Below are 22,760 nucleotides of genomic sequence, written 5' to 3'. Positions count from 1 at the left end.
TAAGCTGTATCTTGCTCCTAGTGTTTCCATTCCTTATCTTTATATTTTTTTTAAAAGGACCTTAAACAGTTTGAGCCTAGTTGTGCAATGTGCAGTAAAGGAATGCAGCATCTATGGAAGGAAATGAATCTTCAAGATCTCTCATAATGGGTTTCATTCATTTAATTTATTATCAAAGCATGTATCCACATACAACTGAAATCTATATAGAGCTATTTAACTGTAAACAGGATGCTTATAATTGACAAAAAACCTCAATAGTGTTTACAAATTTATAACTCGCATGTCAGTACAGCCATGCATATGGCTGATACATAAACTCGAATACACCTCAATTAAATGTACGTCTTGTAGAACGATTACCTCAGACAATTACTACATTTCCCTGAAAACCAGTAACCCACTTGGGTTTCATTTGCATGTTACTGAGCACAACAGCTGCTTCTCTGTAAATTCCAATGTGAATGTTTTACAAAAATTAGTGATTGCATTGATTAGTTCTCTTCAAGGGAATTCAGTAACCAGTAAAGTATTTTACATTCGGTGAATTTCCTCATGGTTAATGAACTGCTTAAGATTATGCAGACTGCCCCACCATGTAAAGAGAAACTTCTCAGCAATAAGTTTGAACCATGGTGTGATTTTCACTTCCTTGTTTTCTGCTTTCTCCAGTAGGTCCTTCAGTTCCTCTTTTGTCACGTAGCAGTAACTTTTGATCTCATTTGGGTCAGGTTTCAAAGTTACATCCTTCTGTATAAATATTATGTAGTCAATTTCATGTTCTCCCCAGATCCCATCAGACTGAGCCTTGTAGTGAATACGGGTCAAGTAATTCATCTCTTCTAACGGGACCTATATCAAAGTTAAATACAAAGAATATTAAATTGGGAAGCATGAAGTCATAGATATACATTGAGCTGTTGAATTAGTAAACATTCATTACAAAACTGTTAATTCATTGATAAATATACTATTGATTGGTTAGGTTTGACCATAGAGGAAACCACACAGCATTCGTTTATTTGGATAAAATCAGTCATGTTAATTTAGGGTATTTTCTGAAAAATTACATTTGTGAACTGATTGGCAAGCTCCCTACTAGATGAGTCGCCAAACAGCAAAGAATGAGTGAACAGTGGGGCTGGTGGCATTGGGAGAAAATGTTAGCCATTAAACACTGCTCCTGTGCTTTGTGATCGTGGCTGATTAGAATCTCAGCAGTTCCTACTGCCGTATGTCTAACAAAAACTCCTCCCCAATTATCTGCAAAATGGCTTTGTTAACAAATTCCACATTCTTATCCAGAGTGAAGCTTTCTCAGATCCTGCCCCATATATTGAGACTGAACTCATGTTCTCGACATCTCAGTCTGGAGCAGCATCTTCTGCATCTGATCTGTCTGTTGTAGAATTATGCAATTTGCAATTAAATCTTTCATTTATCCAAGTTGGATCTCATCACCTCTTCTCCCAAATACAGCAGCCTCAGCAAGCATTTTTCACTGGCCTTTCTTCTTGAGAGCATCTTTCTTTGGAAAATAAATATTATTTAAGTTAGACAGTAAGTAGGCAGAAAGGCTGCTTAAATTGCTACAGGACCAAATATGCTTTATTGCAAGGTTTCCACCCAAAATCCAACAACTTCACCATACGTATTGTTCAACCCACTAGTTCCTCCAGTAGATTGTTTTTGCTGCAGAGTACAATACCTGCAATTTCTTGTATCTCCATTCTCAATCCGGCACTCAAATCCTTCTCTGAAGGTCAACATAACCTTTGCCTTAACTGCTTGTGTGCACATTTGCCTTCAGTGCCTGGTGTAGAAGGGCAAAGTCTTTCAACAAATACTTCTAATCTAACACTATTTAAATAATTCTTTTCTAAGGTAACATATTTATCCCGGTGATATGCTAGCTGCCTCATTTTTCCCCACTTGCTCAGTGTTGGTTACCTTGAAGACTATCCCAGTTTGTTGTTGGTAACATGAAAATGTTTATTCTCTCCTCCAAATCATCAATGCCGAGAGTCGAGCACCAATCCCTGTGGATTTTCTACTTATCACCTTCTCACCAAAGACTCTTGTTCCAACATTGTGCATGGTGTCAATATTACCCCGTTTTATTTGGAGAGAGGGAGAGTTAGAAAATGGGCAAATGGGGGCAAGTGTTGGCCTTTCAGCTGTTTGTGATCATGGTTGATTAGTATCCTGTCATGTTCACAAAAACTCCATCAACATGGCCTTGACAGCAAATTTCACAAGTTTGTTTTGAAGAAAAGGGAGCTCATTACCATGCAAGGCAGACATTTGCCCTTCAAATTCATACCAGCCCCCAACAGGACAATCCAGTCTGTTCGGCTCCTATTCTCTCGATCTGCAGCCTATTCCCCCCCCCCCCCCCCCCCCCGTTTGCCTTTTTATTTTCCACTTACCAACCTCAAAGTCAACTTTTCAGAAGCCAATCAAGAGCACATCTGAGTTGCTACAAGGCACTAGTATCCATTGATGTGCTCTAATTTCACACCAACTTTTGATGAGACTGTCAGAAGCTTTCTGAAAATCCAAATACAACAAATACACTGGTTTCCACTTCTCATGTCACTAGTGTCACGTACCCCGTGACAGGTTAAAGAACCAGCAGAAATAGAAAATACTGTGGAGTCTGGTATTGCTATAAACTAATAGTGTTTATTAGTAACTAAGCAATACAATAATATAAATGCAGATATATCAAACAGGTTAGCAATGATTATTTACACATACACACACACATTCCCTTCTTATCCGTGAATTCAGCATGTACGAATTCAACCAACCACGAATCGCGAAAACCCGGAAGTGCTCTTCCAGCACTTGCTTGAGCATGTGCAGACTTCTTTTTCTTGTCATTATTCCCTAAACAATGCAGTGTAACAACCATTTTACATAGCATTTACATTGTATTAGGTATTATAAGTAATCTAGAGATGATTTAAAGTATACGGGAGGATGTGCGTGACTTATCGTGCATCGGGATTGAAAAAATTCATAAGTTCTTTTACTAAGTAAGTCGGAACAGTACATCCGGTATTATTTATCATCAGTTAGTCAAACATTTATCTTAGTATATAATATATATTTTACCTTTCTATGCATATAAAACACTTAAGAACGTATGTTTCAGCGCTGGGCTCGGGAACAGAAGTTCTCGGGACTCGAGACAGATCGCTCCCGAGTGCACTCTCCACTGTGTTGGGTTGATGTGGAGGATCAAAAACCCAATAATTAAACCACTGCGTTGCGTAGTAATAATTGTAGCTTTCATTGGGGCAAAGCCTTTCTCACTTTATCCTTTAAAATTGTTCTGATCATTGACTGACGTAGCCTTTATTATTTCCACTTTATTTTCAATCGTGTTGGTGATTATTTTCGCGAACAGAAACACTGCAGATTCAGATCTTTGCCGCCGGGTCCTAATGTCCACCGCACTGAGACAGGTTGAATAAGGGATTTGAGCATCCGCAAGGGGTCCTGGAACCAATCCCCCATGGATAAGGAGGGCTGACTGAATATACAAGTGTGGAAATAGGAAAACCAAGCTTCTTCAAGCCTAGGGGTAAATGGATACAGTCTTACGATGATGAGTAAGGTTCAGTTCAGTTTGTGGTATTGAGTCGAGTAGTGATGGAGAGAGAGAGAGGGAATTTTGAGTCTTCAGGTAGGCTGATGCCGTTGATTGTCCCGTTGTCCTCCAAAATCCTTTGGAAGTCACCAACTGTGACCATGACAAAGGGGACCATTCTTCCGTGGTGGAATTATCAACCCAGGAGGGGGTTGGACACACAAATAACTCCCCACTGGTCACACCCTTTTCACACTGTGACAGCCATTGATCGATTCTCCTGATCGATCTTCCAAAACCCACCTTTTCTGTGGGCACAACAAAGCTCATTCAGTGTCCAAAATCATGTGTCTGTAGGTCTATCAGCTGACCCACTATTTACCTCAGCATGCTGAACACCAGCCTCAGTCACCATGAGCTGCTCGTTGCTCTTTCTCTGCAAAAACTCACAAGCAGGCAGTGTCCTTGTATATTCAAAACAAGCTCGCAGAGAAACCATAACACTATCTCCAGGCAGTCTTTGCCTCTCTCTCTCTCCCCCTTAATAACAAGATGTCCGGTGTTGAACAACAACTCCCTCTCTCTTTTCAAAAACACAGTTCATAGGGGTAATTCAGGAACCCCGTCACACTACCAAAAGCATTCCAGTACCTTCCTTAAAACATTTTCCTTCTGGAAATCTATGCTGACTTTGAACAATCCAGGTATTTTTTTAAACCTTTACCATCTTTCCCTGCTGAGGTTTGACTAATTGGCCTGTAATTTCCAATTCTGTAGAAAGCTGAGGTTACACTGAGAGATGGTGAGGAGTGTGGCTGGTGGGATGGAAGGTGAAGGTAGAAGGAAACCTCTGGATAGTGCTGGAAACGAGGGGAAAGAAAACAGACATCAAAGACTGACGAAAGTGGAGAGGAATTAAGCAGAACAAGAGGCATTGGGTTAATGCTTCAAGTTATCATTTCTGTGTTGTCAACTGTTGGTGGATTACTTTAACCCGCTTCACAAGTGAAATATTATTCAGCTGGCTCTCCCCAACCTTGAGAAATGTGGCTGCTGAAGAGAAGTACTTAACGGTACTGCTCGAATATGCTTGAATCTGTCCAGCCTCCTGAAGAGACCACAATCAATGCTCCCTCCAAATGAAAGACGAACCTGTCAGTCAGCCTGCTTTCCTACCAGGAAACTGGTCACTTACAGGAAGAGTTTCATGTATAGGTGATTGCTTAAGACAAATTAAAATTAGTCACCGTTTCATAACACAAATAGGAATGGCCACTTTTAGAGATTTCACTACAAACTGAAAATGCCAGCAACACCACAGAAAGAGTAACGGAGTTATCGCCAGAGGTCCAAGATCCTTTTTCATAAATTTTAACAGAGCAAATCAGACTCTAAACCTCAACTGTACCTGTTGTAATGTGAGTATTATTAAAAGTAAGTTAATACTAATCAGGAAGCTGTTGGTAACAAGAGGCGGAATCTGAGGTTGGCGGGGTTTTACTTCCGCTCTTTCACTCCCAGTATGCATTGTATATAGTTCCTCCACCCAGGCCGCACGAGGTAGCTGAAAGCCTCTGTATTGTAAATATCATTTGCCGTCCCAGATAAAGATGTTCTTTTCGCCATAAAATTGTCGAGTGGTCTTTTGTAAAGTGGAAGTTACCACACATTTTCGGTGACGAGGTGAACTGGTTTTGTGGAGGGGTCGACTCGTTTTGATCAGGAGCTGTGAGCAGGCGAGGAGCCTCGTGTTTGGATGGCTTTTGGAACAGTCGGTGTGTTTGATGAGCAAATCGAGGAGTGGCCAAAGTACGAGGAAAGGTTGGGCCACTTTTTCTGTGCTAATGGAATTACTGAGGAGGCTAAGAAGTGCTCTATTCTCCTGAGTGTGTGTGGGGCAAGGACTTACAAGCTGATAAGGAACTTAGCCACACCGCGGAAACTGAGAGAAATTCCATATGATGAACTGATCAAGCTCGTGGGGAACCACCACAATCCGAAACCTTCGGTGATAGTCCAACGGTTCAAGTTTCACAGCCATTTCAGGAAGCCAGGTCAGTCTGTGGCTAATTTTGTCGCCGAGCTTTGGCAGCTGTCGGGAGCATCGTGATTTTGGAGCCGTGTTGGATGACATGCTCCATGACAGATTAGTATGCGGCATTAATAATGATGTCGTACAACGCTGCTTGTTGGGGGAAACCCCACCGTTGACTTTCAAGAAGGCCCTAGAGATTGCCCAAGGCATGCAGATGGCTGCTAATAATGCCAAGGGTATACAGAAAGGACATTGGGGGGGGGGGGGGGGGGGGGGGGAAATCGCAGTCGGTGGCAGTGCACCAAGTCAGGAGGGAGACTGGTAAACAGGCAAAGCGGGTGGAATATTTTTGGTCTGGAAGGACACACTATGCAAATGTTTGCAAACTCAAAGATACTGTCTGCCATGCTTGTAGCAAGAAGGGACATTTAGCTAAAAAGTGCAGGAGCATAAAGGGTAAGGTTAAGCCTGGGCAGGGGAAAGCTCAACAGACTCAGGCAGCCACACACCACCTAGGAGAAGCAGACGAAGAGGCAGTGCGTGCCTACAACATGTTTGGGGTGGAGATGGATGAGGAACTACCTGAACCATATTATGCCACAGTCACTGTCAGGGGAAAGGACATTAAGTTCGAGATTGATTCAGGGGCTACTGCATCGGTCATTAGTGAGGAGACCTACAGGAGGACACGGGGGTCCAACCTGCCTCCCATCAGACCATCTAAGCTCAAACTCAGGACCTATACAGGGCAGCCCATACCTCAGTTATGGGTGTTATATGAGGATATTTCAGCCGGGGGTCAGAAGGCTGAAGCCAGGCTGCTGATAGCTAAGGGCAGCGGGCCCAGTCTTTTGGGCCAGGATTGGCTTCACAAAATCCGGCTCAACTGGTATGAAATTAAGTATGTACACACGGCAGAGGACGTTCTGCAGTGGTACAATGACGTTTTCAGGGATGAGCTGGGCACACTGAAGGGCGTGACCGTGAAACTCTATGTTGACCCCGAGGCCACATCATGTTTTTTAAAGTCCAGGTCGGTGCCCTGTGCCATGAAAAGCAAAGTCGAGGCGGAGCTGGTACGTTTACAGGGGCTGGGCATCATTGAGCCCATCCAGTTTTCAAGGTGGGTGGCTCCTATTGTTCCAGTTTTGAAGGCAGATAAAATGGTGAGGATATGTGGGGACTACAAGCTTACGGTGAATCAGGTCTCTAAGCTGGAGGAGTACCCATTGCCATGGGTGGATGACCTGTTTGCGACCTTGTCAGGGGGTAAGCTGTTTACAAAGCTGGACATGAGCCACGCCTACCAATAGCTGCTGCTCGATGAGGATTCAAAGGAGTACGTCACCATCAATACGCACAAGGGATTATTCAAATACAATCACCTGGTGTTTGGAGTGGCGTCTAGCCCCACCATTTTCCAAAGGACAATGGACTCTGCTGCAGGGGATTCCGCAAGTAGCAGTGTATCTTGATGATATTTTGATCACGGGAGCCACGGAGGGGGAGCCTCTGACTAATTTAGAAGAGGTGCTGAAGAGACTCTCAGATGCAGGGCTGCGGCTGAAACATGGAAAATGTGTGTTCCTGGCTCTGAGTGTGACCTACCCGGGACACAAGATTACAGCTGAGGGGCTTTGCCCAGTGGAGGAAAAAGTCAGAGCTATCAAGGAGGCCCCAAGCCCCAAGAGCGTCACTGAACTCAGATCATTTTTCGGCATGGTGAATTATTATGGCAAGTTTCTTCCGGACCTCTCAAAGGTTTTGGCCCCACTGTATAAGCTGCTTCACAATGACACTAAGTGGCGGTGGGGTGAAGAGAAGGAGGAAGCTTTCAAGGAAGTGAAAGAACTCCTCCACTCAATGAAGCTGCTCGTTCACTATGACCCAGACAAGGAGATCATCCTTTCATGCGACGTCTCGCTCTATGGAGTTGGGGCAGTTCTCTCACATGTAACGGAGGACCGTTCAGAGAAGCCTATTGGTTTTGCTTCACGTACCCTGACAGCTGCTGAGAAGGGATATTCACAGCTAGACAAAGAAGGTCTGGCCCTTGTTTTTGCGGTCAAACGCTTTCATCAGTACCTCTATGGACGTGCATTCACAATTTATACGGACCATAAGCCACTGATGAGCCTTTTTAGGGAGACCAGATGCATCCCACTGCTAGCCTCAGCCAGGATATAGCGTTGGGCTCTCACATTGTCAGCCTACCAGTATACTATCGTGTACAGAGCGGGTGGGGATAATGCAAATGCCGATGCACTGAGTCGACTCCCTTTACCTGAGACGCCTGTTACTACATATGTGCCTCCAGAGACTGTTTTCATTGGAGAGGCTGTCAGAGACACCTGTAAACGCAACCCAGATCAAGCAGTGGACAGAGACGGACCCAGTCCTGTCCCAAGTCAAGACTTTCCTTTTACAAGGTTGGCCCAGAGCTGTGGAAGGAGAGGAACTGAGGTCTTATGCCAAACACAAGGCCGAACTGAGTCTGCAGGATGGTTGCATTTTCTGGGGGGTGAGGGTCATCGTGCTTCCCCCTGGCCGTTCACAGGTTTTGGAGGAAATTCATGAGACTCACCCAGGGGTGTCTCGAATGAAAAGCCTTACAAGATCCTATGTCTGGTGGCCAAGAATGGATCAGGATCTGGAGAACAAAGTAAAATCATGCACGCAATGTCAGACCAATCAGAATATGCCACCACCAGCTCCTTTGCACCCATGGGAGTGGCCAGTCTACCCCTGGTCTAGGCTACATTTGGACTTTGCTGGCCCCTTTATGAGGCAGATGTTTCTTGTAATGGTGGATGCATATTCCAAATGGATCGAAGCTCACATCATGAGCAACATCACAGCCCCCTTCAACCACAGACAAACTCAGGCAAGTGTTTGCAGTCCACGGGTTGCCTGATACTCTGGTCACTGATAATGGCCCGACGTTCACCAGTGAGCTGTACGGTGAGTTCATGCGGCAGAATGGCATTCATCACATTCGGACAGCCCCTTTCCACCCAGCCTCAAATGGTTTGGCTGAGCGGGCTGTTCAGACAGTGAAGGAAGGCCTGAAGCGGATGACAGGGGACTCTCTTAGTACCTGGCTTTCACGTTTCTTGTATAAATACCGCCTCACTCCACAGACAACACCTGCACGCACTCCAGCAGAGATGCTGATGGGGCGCAGGCCTAAGTCAAGATTGGACCTGCTGCGCCCGGACATGAAGGCAGCCGTGGAGAGAAAGCAGGAAGAGCAGAAGGAGGAACATGATCAACATGCGTGAGAGAGACAGTTAAAACCGGATGACAATGTCTATGTGAGAAACAATCAGCAATGGCTACCTGGTGTTATTCATAAGCAGAGTGGTCCAGTCTCCTATGTTGTTAAGCTGACTGATGGGCGTGTTTTCCGCAGACATCAGGACCACGTGCGCCTGCGTCATGATTCCGGCTCAGAGGTAGACAGTTCCATGGGGTTTCCAATGGTGAGACAGACTACTGGGGAAGCATGTCCACCAGTGACTTTGCTAGAGGGAGATACACTGGCAGAGGGGGCAGAGTCCCCTGAAGAGGATGGACATTCTCACGTGGACACACAGACCCCTCTCGTCCCCAACACCAGATCCACTCAAAACATCCTCACCAGCGGTGCCTGCTGGGTCACGGGGGGTAGTGTGTAGGTCGCAGCGCCCTCGCAAACCTCCTGACAGACTGAATCTTTGATTGGATAGTTTTTTTTATTGTTAGATGGAATGTTGAATTTGCCACGTTTTTTTTAGGTGTTTTTGTATTGGTAACCTGTTGCTAATGATACCACTGTTTTCATTTCCCAGTTCTTCTATATTTGGGGAATGTTGGATTTTAAAGGGGGGGAAGTGTTGTAATGTGAGTATTATTAAAAGTAAGTTAATACTAATCGGGAAGCTGTTGGTAACAAGAGGAGGGTTCCAGATTGGTGGGGTTTTACTTCCACTCTTTTTACTCCCAGTATACATTGTATATAGTTCCTCCACCCATGCCGCACAAGGTACCGGGAAGCCTCTGTATTGTAAATATCATTTGCCGTCCCAGATAAAGATGCTCTTTTGGCCATAAAACTGTCGAGTGGTCTTTTGTAAAGTGGAAGTTACCACAGTACCCCTATCCAGAAATCCTGCCTAACTTTGTCTCTGGCATCTCTTTTGCTCTCCACCCTCCTCAAATGTCCAGCCTTTTAATTTTTATTTTAAAAAAAAAGATCATTTGTAAGCATTGATGCAGTGTTTTACCTGTTGCATAGGGATGCCAAACTCTTCTTTTAACCTGCGCTGGGCTGCTCGTCTTACACCAATTGCATCTCTCTCCTCCATTTCTGCTGCTGTGCTAAGCGGGTGACTGCAGCAAGTGTTTGTAAAACAACCTGGGAAAGAAACAACACAAAACATATCGTTAACCAAAGATCCAAATCTTTACTGCAGCCTAACCTCAGGAACTTCGACTGCTTTCTAAGGAGACTGCTAGAATAAAGCAGCATCCATCATCAAGAACCTTCCCCATCCAGGCCACACTCTCTTCTCACTGCTGCCATTGGGAAGAAGGTACAGGAGCCTTAGGTCCCACATTACTGGGTTCAGGAACAGTTATTACCCTTCAACCATCAGGCTCCTGAACCAGCGTGGGTAATTTCACTCACCTGAACACTGAGCTCATTACACAACCTATGGACTCTACAACTCATGCTCTCAGTATAACTTACTATTTTTTTGTATTTGCACAGTGTATCCTCTCTTGTACGTTTTTTAAAAACATCTTAGTCATTTTCATTGATTCTGAGGTACTTCTTTGATCTGCTGTGAATGGCTGCAAGAAACCGAATCTCAGGATGGTGCACGGTGACATATATCATGAACCCTTTGCAATTACCTGGTTCTCTGCATTAATTACTCAAAAATGTCGTCCAACATTCAAATAAGTCACAATCTGCCTAAACTAATAGCACACAAACAATTGTGCTTCCTGCATCTTTATTGAACACATTGTTTAATCATTCGGTCAAGGCGGGAAAAAGTCGGTGAATGCGTGTATTTAATAACTGGTAGAACATCCTTTAGCAGCAATATCCTCCAAACATTTCCTGTAGCTGCTGATCAGACTTGCACAACAACAAGGAGGAACTTTAGCCCATTCCTCCATACAAAGCTGTTTCAGTTGATCAGTATTTCTGGGAAACCTGGCATGACATCTCTTCAGGTCACGGCACAGCATCTCAATTGGGTTAAGGTGTGGACTTGGACCTGGCCATTGCAAAAGTCAAATTTTCTTTTTAACCATTCTGTTGTTTTTTGGATCATTATCTTGTTACATCATCCAACTTCTATTAAGCTTCAGGTGACGGACCGCTACCCTGACATTCTCCTGTAAAATGTCTTAATATAATTTTGAATTCATTGTTCCCTCAATGATTACAAGCTTTCCTGGCCCTGAGGCAGGAAAGCGGCTCCAAACCACGATGCTCCATCCCACCGTGTTTCATAGTTGAGATGAGGTTTTGATGTTGGTGTACGGTGCCCGTTTCCTTCCAAAGCACAGCAATGTGCATTTCTGGCTAAAAAGTTCCACTTTGGTCTCGCCTGTCCACTGAACATTTTCCCAGAAGCATTGTGGAACATCCAGGCGGTCTTTTGCAAACATGTTCCAAGTTATATTTGTGGAGAGCAGTTGGTTCCTCCGAGGTATCCTTCCACGAGCACCATTCTTCTTCAGTGTTTTTCTTATAGCGGACACATGAACAGAGACTTTAGCAAGTTCTAGAGATTTCTGTAGGTCTTTTGGGTTCTTTTTCACCCTCTTCAGCATTGCACATTGTTCTCTTGGTGTGCTCTTCACAGGATGCCCACTCCTAAGGAGAGTAGCAACAGTACGGATTCCTAATTATTCCAAAGTACGTACATGTTCGGCACAGCATTGTGGGCCAAAGGGCCTGTATTGTACTGTAGGGTTTCTATGTTTTTCTATATATTTTTTCTAGTACTGACTTTCCTCCATTTGTAGACAATTTCTCTTACTGTGGACTGATGAACACTCAGGTCTTTAGAAATGCTTTTATAGCCTTTTCCAGCTGCATGTATCTCTACATTTCTTCTTCTCAGGTCCTCTGAAAATTGTTTTGATTGAGGCATGGTGCACATAATTTGATCCTTCTTGAGAAGAGCAGGCTCCATCAGGAACCTGACTTCATGTGTCTTTTTAAAAAAATAATAGAACAGGGCACCTCTACAACCCACACCTTCAATCTCCCAGGGGTTTAAATAGTTTTTTGAACCTTGACTGATTGATGAGTAGTACAATTGTTTGTATGTTATTAGTTTACCAGATTGTGTTTGTCTATTATTGTGACTTAGATGAAGATCAGACCACATTTTAAAAGCAATTAACACAGAAAACCATGTAATTGCAAAGGGTTCACAAACTTGCAACTGAATACTTTAGATTTATTTTTAACTTTGTAAAATATTAAGAAGTCCTGAGTATTGATCAGTGTGCCACCATTATACCGGGCGAGAAGGAGAAAGATGCAAAGCTTATTGAGAAAGTAAGGAGGCATGGGATCCAGGGGGACATTGCTTTGTGGATCCGGAACTGGCTTGCCCACAGAAGGCAAAGAGTGGTTGTAGACGGGTCACCTTCTGCATGGAGGTTGGTGACCAGTGGTGTGCCTCAGGGATCTGTTCTTTGACCCTTACTCTTTGTGATTTTTATAAATGACCTGGATGAGGAAGTGGAGGGATGGGTTAGTAAGTTTGCTGATGACACTAAGGTTGGAGCTGTTGTGGATAGTCTGGAGGGCTGTCAGAGGTTACAGTGGGATATTGATAGGATGCAAAACTGGGCTGAGAAGTGGCAGATGGAGTTCAACCCAGATAAGTGTGAGATGGTTCATTTTGGTAGGTCAAATATGATGGCAGAATATAGAATTATTGGCAAGACTCTTGGCAGTGTGGAGGATCAGAGGGATCTTGGGGTCCAAGTACATAGGACACTCAAAGCTGCTGTGCAGATTGACTCTGGGGTTAAGGCGGCGTACGGTGTATTGGCCTTCATCAATCGTGAAATTGAATTTAGGAGCCGAGAGGTAATGTTGCAGCTATATAGAACCCTGGTCAGACCCCACTTGGAGTACTGTGCTCAGTTCTAGTCGCCTCACTACAGGAAGGATGTGGAAGTCATAGAAAGGGTGCAGAGGAGATTTACAAGGATGTTGCCTGGATTGGGGAGCATGCCTTATGAGAACAGGTTGAGTGAACTCGGCCTTTTCTCCTTGGAACGACAGAGGATGAGAGGTGACCTGATAGAGGTGTACAAGATGATGAGAGGCATTGATCGTGTGGCTAGTCAGAGGCTTTTTCCCAGGGTTGAAATGGTTACCACAAGAGGACACAGGTTTAAGGTGCTGGGGAGTAGGTACAGAGGAGATGTCAGGGGTAAGTTGTTGTTGTTGTTGTTTGTTTTTTTTTTTACACACAGAGTGTGATGAGTGCGTGGAATGTTCTGCCAGTGGCAGTGGTGGAGGCGGAAACGATAGGGTCTTTTAAGAGACTCCTGGATGGATACATGGAGCTTAGAAAAATAGAGGGCTATGGGTAAGCCTAGGTTTAGAATAGTTTAGCTCATGGTGGAGTGGCAGAGCAGACTCAACGGGCCAAATGGCCTGCTTTTGCTCCTTTGTCTTGTGATCTTGAGGTAGTTCTAAGGTAAGGACAAGTTCGGCACAGCTTTGTGGGCCAAAGGGCCTGTATTGTGCTGTAGATTTTCTATGTTTCTTTCTCAGGTTAATACAAACATCTAGTTTGGCAGCTGATTAACTTGCATTTAACGTTATGAACCATCAATCAGTCCTGGTTGTTGTTCCTCACTTAAATTAGTAAGGTTCAAGACCTAATTAAAAATTTGAATATATAATCCCAGAAGACATTGGTCTCTTTCTGGAAGTAAGACAGTGATGCAGGATCCAGCTCTCAACCTGAAGCATTTACTTTACTGTTACCATCTCAAAGCCAAGATCACCAAAGGTCTGACAGGTTTCCTTGGCCAATCAATGATGCTAAAATCATTGGAAGCGTCTCTTCCCTACCAGATGGTTACTAATAGCATCTTGCCATAGTGAGAATTCATTTCAACTCTGGAACCATGAAAATGATCGATTTAGTATTTCAAAGACTAGCAAATATTTACAGATGTGTCATGGAGAATATTCTAACTTGCATCACCAGCCGATGTTGAGAACTGTACAGGATCAGAAAAAGCTGCAGATGTTTGTAGACTCATTTTCATCATCGGCTCTAGCTTCCCCTCCCCGCCCTCAATTAATGACATCTTCAAAAGGCAATATCCATCATTAAAGCCCCCCCCCCCCCCCCCCCCCATCACCCAGAATATGCTCCCTTCTCATTACTACCAGAGGGGAGGGACAGGAGCCTAAAGACATGCTCATGTTTTAGGAACAGCTTCTTCCCCTCCACCATCAGATTCCCAAATAGACAACGAACCAACCCTTGAACACCACCTCACGGTCTTTGCACCACTGAACATTCTTTTATATAGTAATTTATAGTATTTTTAATGTATTGCACTGGTGCAGCAAAACAATAAATTTCACAACACGTCAGTGATAATAAACCTGATTTTGAACTACAGAAAGGTCGAAGGTTCCAAAAGGTACTCAATAACCTCAACACCAACCAAATATTGCAAAAGAATGACAAGATTGTGGCGACCCACTTCCTAGCGCACTCGAACCGGCTCACAATTACCCAGCGTGCAGGCACAAAGGCCAGGTCCGCAACAAAGGGAGAAAAGCCTGGGGGGGTTTGTGAGTACGTGTCTCTTGGACCATCCGCGCCCGGGGGGGCGGGATGAGAGAGGCCTTAAAACAAGGCTGTGAAGTTTGAATAAAATTAACTTTGACTGCAGTTTACCGACTCCGTGTCGTTATTTTAGCGCTGCGTGTAGCACACCACTACAAGATTATACATTTTCCTAATTCACATGTTCCAGTGTTAAGCCTCATGTTGATTGTCCCCGTTACTCAGTATTGGTTGGTACAGAACAGAGGGCTTAAAGGCTGCATTTTAAAATAAAAACATAAATCACCCCTACATACCATGTAACAGAGTACTGTGCAACAGTCTTAGATTAGATATATAAAAAAAAAACAAGTGCCCCCAATACTTTTGCACAGTATTGTACTTGTCAATGCGGAGCAGAGAGTGAGTTTGTCAATCTGGCGAGACCAAAGGATGTTGAGAATGGCGATGCTGGAGTACAGAGGGGGGTGGGACAGGTGGCAGAGGATGAGTGCCAGGGGCGGGGGCAGTGGCACCCAGCCCTGAGATACCAGACAGGGTAATTTGATTCCAAACAATTGGTTTAGTGATTATCACAGAATACCTCTCCGGTCCTTCCCACTCCCTCTCCTCAGCCCAGAATAGAGTCACATATCAGAATCAGGTTTATTACTACTCATTCATGTCATGAAATATTGCTTTTTGCAGCAGCACAGTGCAAGACAAAGTTACTGAAGTGCTCTGCAGAAGTGTCAGGCACATATATATAGTTAGAGTGCTGGAGACTTTAGCTGAGTACTGTACATAAATCACTAAAGTTCATCTGGCCAATGAATACAGAAACAAGAACCAAGAGCAAGAGGCTACAAAAGTCCCTTGGCCCTGTTCATCCCATTATTTTGACGGAAGGTGGAACTACCACGTTAAGGCCCACTCTCCCACCAAACCAGGCCATTCAAATAGTGGATTCTGGTCAACTGGAACACATCGGGGCCAGAACATTTTGGCCCAATTAAGTAGCTGCCCCAATTACCCGGTTTCAGGGAAATAGTTTAAAAAAAGTTAAACTACTGTTTAACTGAGTTAACAAATTCTGCATTTAAATGAAATACGCAAATTGGAACACTACCAATATTACTGTTGTACTATAAATCGTATTAGTTTGTAATGGTTACTGACAAAGGAATTCATCGAGTGTATGTTGGCATAGTACTCAATTGGTAAACTATCCTTTCTTAGTCCCTTAAAGCATCGAGGTTTAACGCTTTTCCCAACAACCAGTTCTGGTCATCAGTTGCTGTTGTATTTGAACGACACATTAATGTGATCCCTTGCTTTATTTGAACCTGACAGTGTTGCATGTTTATAACAAAAACAAAGGGACACGTGCAGTATGACACAATTAAAAAAACCCCGTTTCATCTGCATTGTAGGCATCTTCTACACAAAATTTTTGAAGCCAATCGGGGAATTTTGTAGATTTCCATGTTTCCGCTCTTACAACATCAGCACCATCTTTCTCTCAGGGTGCTTTCTTCAATTTAATGTGATGTCTGCATTTCCTTCGAGGCAACCTAACCAAATGTTGATTTAAAGTCTTCGTGACCCAGCTTCTTAGCTGGCTCCTCTGAATTGCATTTTTTTTTAAAACAATGATCCATTGTCACACACACATCATCCAGTTACAATAGAAAACCACTGATTGAGGGTCTCTTCAAAATCTGGATCCTCACCTCCACCTTTCATTTTTGGGACGTCCGTTGTTGTTCCTCGCGCAGTGCCCAATCTTCTCTCGGTTTATCTTGCTTACGTATCAAGCGTGCTGTTGTAGATTTCTGCACTCCAGTTATGTTTGCCAGCCGACAATGAGTGGTGTTAGGTGGTAGATTTTAAATTTGGCTCATTAGGGTAATTTTCTTCGGCTTGTGTCAAAGCACTTCGTAGCAAGGGTCTCAATTTTTTTTTAAAATCAATAAAAATCAAGAAAAAAATCACTGCTTTTTGATTCGGCAATATTGGTCCAAATGAAAAAAACACAAGCACACACAATGATGCCACTGTCTGCTCCAAGTACGGTGTAGTCCCTTAGCCCAAAAAGTCCACGCTGAAAGTAATCCAATATTTTCAATAAAACATACCTGAGCATTAATGAAGTTTCAAACATGTTTGATTTTACAATCCCATCTACCATTGAGAGTTTCAACTCATATCACTGAAGTATTCTTCTCTTTAGTTTCCAACCTTATAACATCCCAGCAACACACAGCCCTGCCAGAAATCTACAAGCAAAAGTGCCCTGGCAGATCAGTTTTAGCCTGCTCTTGCTCCAAATGCATTTCTTCCTGCACTGACTCCAACCAGGTCCATTCCCACCCAATACCACCCATGACCTCCAAGATTCCATTTCCTTAATCCCAGAAGGCTCATCTTTACCATAAACATGCAAACTTTCCACTATCAGAATGGTCTGAAGACCTCCACTTCTTCCCTGAGCCCAACACATCGGAGCAAAATTAGGCCATGTGGGCCACTAAATGTGTACTACCATTCAATCATGGCTGATTTATCATCCCTCTCAACCCCATTCTCCTGCCTTCTCTCTGTAACCTTTAATACCCTTACCAATCAAGAATCTATCCACCTGTGCCCCAATTACACCCAATGTCTTGGCCTCTACAGCTGCCTGTGGCAACAAATTCCACAGATTCACCACCCTCTGGCTAAAGAAATTCCTCCTCATCTGCTCTGAAGGGATGTCCTTCTACTCCGAGACTGTGCCCTTTAATCCCACTTGGCGTTTCAGTAGCCAAGCTGAGTCCCAAGAAGTTCCCTTCCATTAGTACTCATTCGCCTGTCGGAACTTCTCACATCCAGCAATTTTTTCCCTAACTTCTGTTTGGTCCCCCCCCCCCCCCCCCAGGTGAAAGGGTGAAGCTTTTGTTTCAATCCTACATGAATGAACTCACTCCAACTCTCAGAAGATGGATTTGTAATTGATGTCAGTAGCTATCCTACCACCACCAGCCCTAGCCCCCAGCTTTGTCTACTCCACCCTACCCTACCCTGTCTCTTGCAAGTACACTACTGCATTCTCCCAGTTCTTCTATCTCCATATCGTTTGATGACAGTTTTTAAATGGGTTCTTCCGAAATGTCTTCCTTAACCATGGCTCCACTTCTACCGTTGTTAATAAAGGCCTTGACTGCAACTCAACCATTTCACGTGCCTCTGCTTTCAGCCATTCTCCTCCGCGACAGAACAAGGCTGGAGACACTAGTCCTCACATTCCACTCCGTCAAACTCCACATTCTCCAGATCATTCAGCACAATTTCTGCCAACTTAATTTCAGTGTGTATCGGTCCCCCATCTGTGACATTGTCAGAATCAGAATCGCCGGCACACGTTGTGAAATTTGCTCGTTCGATTTTATTCACCCCTCTTAAGCTCCCTGTGAGTAGACGGCATGCCCAGCCCAACCAGATGGTCCATTTCCACCCACAGATGCTGCCTGACCAGTCAAGTTCCTCCAGCGTCTTGTGTTGCACAAAATAACTTCGACCTGAGAAAATGCAAATGTTACGTACCAGGAAAAGTGATCTTGGCGTCGGATCGCTGCTGCAGCAGAAGCTTCCCCTCGCTGTTGAAGATAAAAACGCTGAAGGCTCTGTGGAGCAAACCTGGAAAATGAAAGGCGTCATTTCCAGTACACAAATTCCCTCTCATACTTCTTTAGCCTTCATTACTCTCACTTAATCTACGCCCTCCAAAGGAGGAGTCTCTCATTACCGACTGTATTCACGCCCCTCAATTCTGTATACCTCAAATAGGTTATATACCTCGTCCTTCTCTGCAGGAGCCCACCCAGTCTCTCCTCATGGCTGAAACACTCAATTCTGGTGAACCACATCCTTCCTCTACAGAGATGAGAACTGCATGTGGTCCTCCTGTGAAACCCTGTATTCTTTTTCTTCCTGCTCTGCCAACAGACAGCAGGTCCAGCGGGGATCTCACTGTACGCACGGCAGTTCTCCAAGAATAGTGAAGACAAGAAACGCAACATGGTCGTCCTGAAAGGATAACGACTGGGCACGAGATCTGGGCCCATGCGTTTCCCTCAGCTTAGGCAATATCCCCCATTCACCTCACAGTACTGAAGGAACTTGGATACAGCACTTCATTGCACAAATGCTTGGCTAACAGTTCTAAACAGCAAGGTTCACAAAGGTACTGAGCGCAAACCCACACCATTTTGCTTGGCAGAAAGAATAAAGAGAAAGTGTAGACTGAATGGCAAAGTTAAAAAGATACGTGGCATTAAATACACGACACAGGCTGGTCCTGGACTTATTTCCACTTGGCGTGATCAACTTATTTATTTATTTATTTATTTATTTATGGTTTTATATTGCTATATTTCTTCACTATTCTTGGTGCGGCTGTAATGAAACCCAATTTCATTACAATCGGGATCAATAAAGTGTGTCTGTCTGTCTGAATGTATACAAACCCACAGTTCAGTGGCAATCAGTTGTCCAGACTGCCACCAAAATAGTTCCCACAAGTGGAGAACTTTTCCCAAACACAACTTCCTACTGACTCCTCATATTTGCATTCAATATATCTGAACATTCATTCACCTTTATTAATGTTTTCATTAAGGTGACAATTCCTCTTTGTATCTGCTCCGGTTTTAATGTCATTCTCGTTGATCAGGATGCACATTTCAGCCAAGAGCTGGACCTGTTTTGCATCCAGGTTGTCAGTGTTTATTTCCGGCATGGCTGCTGCGCTCCGTTTCCCAACGGACCTAAAGTCAGGAGAAGAAACAGATAATCAGGGAGAATTTTCTTCAATGTTAATCAAGATTAGGATTAGTATCAGTCATTAAACTTATTGTTTTGTGACATCAGCACGTGGCAACACATAAAAATTTGCGCAAATTATAAGGAATGTAAAAAATATTGCAAAATAAGAGCAAGAAGTAAGGTAGCATTCATGGTCCATTAATTGGGGAAGAAGTTGTCCCTGAAATGTTGAGTGTGGGTCTTCCTGTACCTCCTCCCTGGCATGTCTTAAGGCATCACCTACTGAAGATGTTCCAATGATTTGCATTGTAATGTCCACCCATAATTGTCAAAAAGGTTCTCTTTATAATTATATACCCAAATAAATATAAATATAATTATATTTCTGACAACAGTGATAGCAGTGAATCAATAATCTTCTCAATGCAACCTTTTCAACCAAAGCATCAGAAAGATACCAAGCTCTACAAGCATGTCCCCAAGGAAGGATATTGTGCCTGACTACAAAGATTACATTTACCCTCCAAATTCAAGGAGGCTAAATTGCAACCAAACTTACACAGGAGAATCCCCCGCCTTCTTTCACCTTAAGAAAGGAATACCAATGATCTAGTTTCCCCTCCCCGACAGTATAATTATTAATGTAATTCACACCCTACTTTAATTCTGATTATAAATGAAAGGACAAGCAACAGCTGGCCTAATGGCCAATAATCATCGCAGTGAAGATACATTTATACTGACTGGATGTCATGCATTCTGGGGGGGGGGGGGGGGGGGGAAATACAGTAATACTGGATGACTACAGTAAGAACCCGCGGATAATGTCCCGCATGATCCGTGGACTGAAGTTGTGTTAGAAATATCACTTCAGCAACTCAGCCCCATAAAGCAATGGTGACTATACATTTATCTATTTGAATAAACGATGGAGAGCAAAAAACAGGTTTCAAACAAAATCGCGGCATGTTATAACCGCGCGTTCGACCCTGAACCAACTTACCAGGAGTGCTGGCTTACTACCGAACCACGGCGACACTGCAGAGGAGGCTGTCGGCACCAATTGGCTGCTCCGGCCGCAGCAAAAGCAGGAACAGCCCGCTTCCACCACGAGCCCCCTGTCACTCCACGGGGCGAGCAAATCAGCAACGCTCGCGTCATCGCCCCAATCGACCCCATCCAATCAGCTTGCAGCCTCCTGTTCACCTTCGCCAATCTTCCGATCGACCGGCCAATCAAGCGGAGCGTGCTTCCCTCTCGTCACCGGCGGGGCAAAGCTCGAGGCGTTCCCTGCCCCGTCCCGCACCCCTGCGCGCTCCCAAATGCAACAACGGTCACGTTCCGATAATGTATCGAACTGGACGTTACGTCAGCGCAGCCGCGCGCGCTCCCAAATGCAACAACGGTCACGTTCCGATAATGTATCGAACTGGACGTTACGTCAGCGCAGCTGCGCGCGCTCCCAAATGCAACAACGGTCACGTTCCGATAATGTATCGAACTGGACGTTACGTCAGCGCAGCCGCGCTCCGCCGGGACCGAACTCGCTACGCTCGCTCACTGCTCCTCTCCTGAACCCCTCTCTTCCGCGCTGACGTTTCACGCGCTTCCAGCCGAGCACGCGAAGCGTCCGTCATTTCCGCCAGCTGTAGAGGAGTTCCGCCACCACTAACACCTGTCCCCACCCCTTTTTTTTGCTTTCGATGTGGACCGCTGCTTATAAGACCATAAGATATAGGAGTAGCATAAGGCCATTTGGCCCATCGAGTCTGCACCGTCATTCATTATGACTGATCCTTTATTCCCCATATTCAGTCCCGCTCCCTGTGACTGACTGGTTCGTTCGATTCACCCCAAGAAATTGCCTGCCCCGCCCGGCACTTTCCTCTAACTGTAGGAGATTCCCTCACTAGCATCACCCTTCCATGTGAGGCAAGGATTTACACGCACTTTTGATGCTGTCTATATATGAGACCAAACGTACACTAGATACCGTTTTTGCACAACCGCTTACCATGCAATGTCATCAGGACGAGATGAAGGGTCTAGACTAGACATCTTGATTCTCCATTATCCTCCGCAAATGCCGCCTGGTTCACTGAGTTCCTCGAGCAGTTTTTTTTTTGAAAAATTGGATAAATTATTTTATTGTTGCCACATGGACTGAGGTACAGGTACAGAGAAAAAACTTGTCTTGCACGCCGCTCATACAGATGATTTCATTGCAGTAGAACAGTGAGGTCCAGAAGCCAGCATCTGCAGTCTCTTGTGCCATTTTAACTCCCATTCCGGCACTGAGCTGTCTGTCTTTTGCACACTGGTTAAGCACCCAAGTTAGCACAGCCTTTCATTGATTCTGTTATAGTTATTATGGATATATTGAGTATGCCCCACAAAAAAATAAATCTCAGGGTTGTATACGGTGACACATATGTACTTTGATAATAAATTTACTTTGAACAACCCCAGACAGCAAAGACCAACAAGCATCGAATGTGTGCAAAAATAACAAATTGTGCAAACAATAAAAAAGTGAACAATTAACACACAGAACACGGACTGCAGAGTCACTGAAAATGAGTTCACAGCCACAGAGCCAGGACTGTGCTAAGGTGACACAGGAGCCCGATGGCTACAGGCCACAGCCACTGAGCCGGTTCAGCTATGAGGCGACACAGGAGCCCGATGGCTACAGGCCACAGCCACTGAGCCGGTTCAGCTATGAGGCGACACAGGAGCCCGATGGCTGCAAACCGTTACAGCGAGCCTAAACAGTCAGCACCTAGTGGTCAGCCAAAACCAATCCCAGGCTAACTTTCACCGACTGGCCGTGGTCCCAATCAAGGACTCAATTGTTCTAGGGTGAACATTTAAATAGTTGTACTGGGGAGTGAGTTTGAGACGAGTTTTGAGACTGGTGTTGTTTTATCGAATAAAGGGTTATTTCACATTCCAGCTTGTTCTATCGTCTGGCTTCAGGCCTCATCAGTAGTTATAGTACTACATTGACATGGCAATTTCAGTAGAAGAGTTATACACATTTATAACATCTGCAACTTTAGTTTGAGATGCACACCTGAAGTCAATGGAAACGTTGACCGGCAGGGTTATCAGAACGTCCAACGACGTGGAAGTCAAACACATGCGACTCAGTTGTTGCAACTTCCAGTCTGATGTCACTTCAGGAATTACGTTTGAATCACGGTTTAAACACAACGAAGATGTAACCAGTGTCAATTTCTCCAGTCAAAGCAACACCCGGAAAACAACACACTTTGCTCCGAAAATTGGGTACTGCTGAATATGAACACTATTTCGACTTCCTTCTGCTTAAGAACCCACAGGACCTATCGTCTGATGAAACTGTCTGACAGCTACAGGCATTTTTGGAGAGCAGGCAGTTCTCTTCAGTAACACGTACAACAAGCTGGAGGAACTCAGCAGGTCGGGCAGCATCCGTGGAAACGAGCGGTCAATGTTTCGGGCCGAGACCCGTCGTCAG

General features: G+C 44.4%; 1 protein-coding gene across 1 annotated transcript; it reads right to left on the bottom strand.

Annotated features, from left to right (window-relative positions):
* Positions 1-147: 147 nt before the first annotated feature.
* On the bottom strand, positions 148-20,867 carry idi1 (isopentenyl-diphosphate delta isomerase 1). Its single transcript, XM_073054847.1, has 5 exons — positions 20,262-20,867; positions 19,091-19,260; positions 18,038-18,130; positions 9,899-10,029; positions 148-852 (listed from the first exon to the last, which is right to left on the bottom strand). The coding sequence occupies exons 1-5, from the start codon at positions 20,435-20,437 to the stop codon at positions 535-537; spliced, it is 888 nt and encodes a 295-aa protein (XP_072910948.1). The 5' UTR covers positions 20,438-20,867; the 3' UTR covers positions 148-534.
* Between the last annotated feature and the right edge of the window lie 1,893 nt (positions 20,868-22,760).

The sequence above is a fragment of the Hemitrygon akajei genome, chromosome 8, assembly GCF_048418815.1.
Source record: "Hemitrygon akajei chromosome 8, sHemAka1.3, whole genome shotgun sequence".
In the NCBI taxonomy this organism is placed as follows: domain Eukaryota; kingdom Metazoa; phylum Chordata; class Chondrichthyes; order Myliobatiformes; family Dasyatidae; genus Hemitrygon; species Hemitrygon akajei.
The sequence above is the reverse complement of the archived record's forward strand: the minus strand, read 5'-3'. Positions and strand labels throughout refer to the sequence as shown.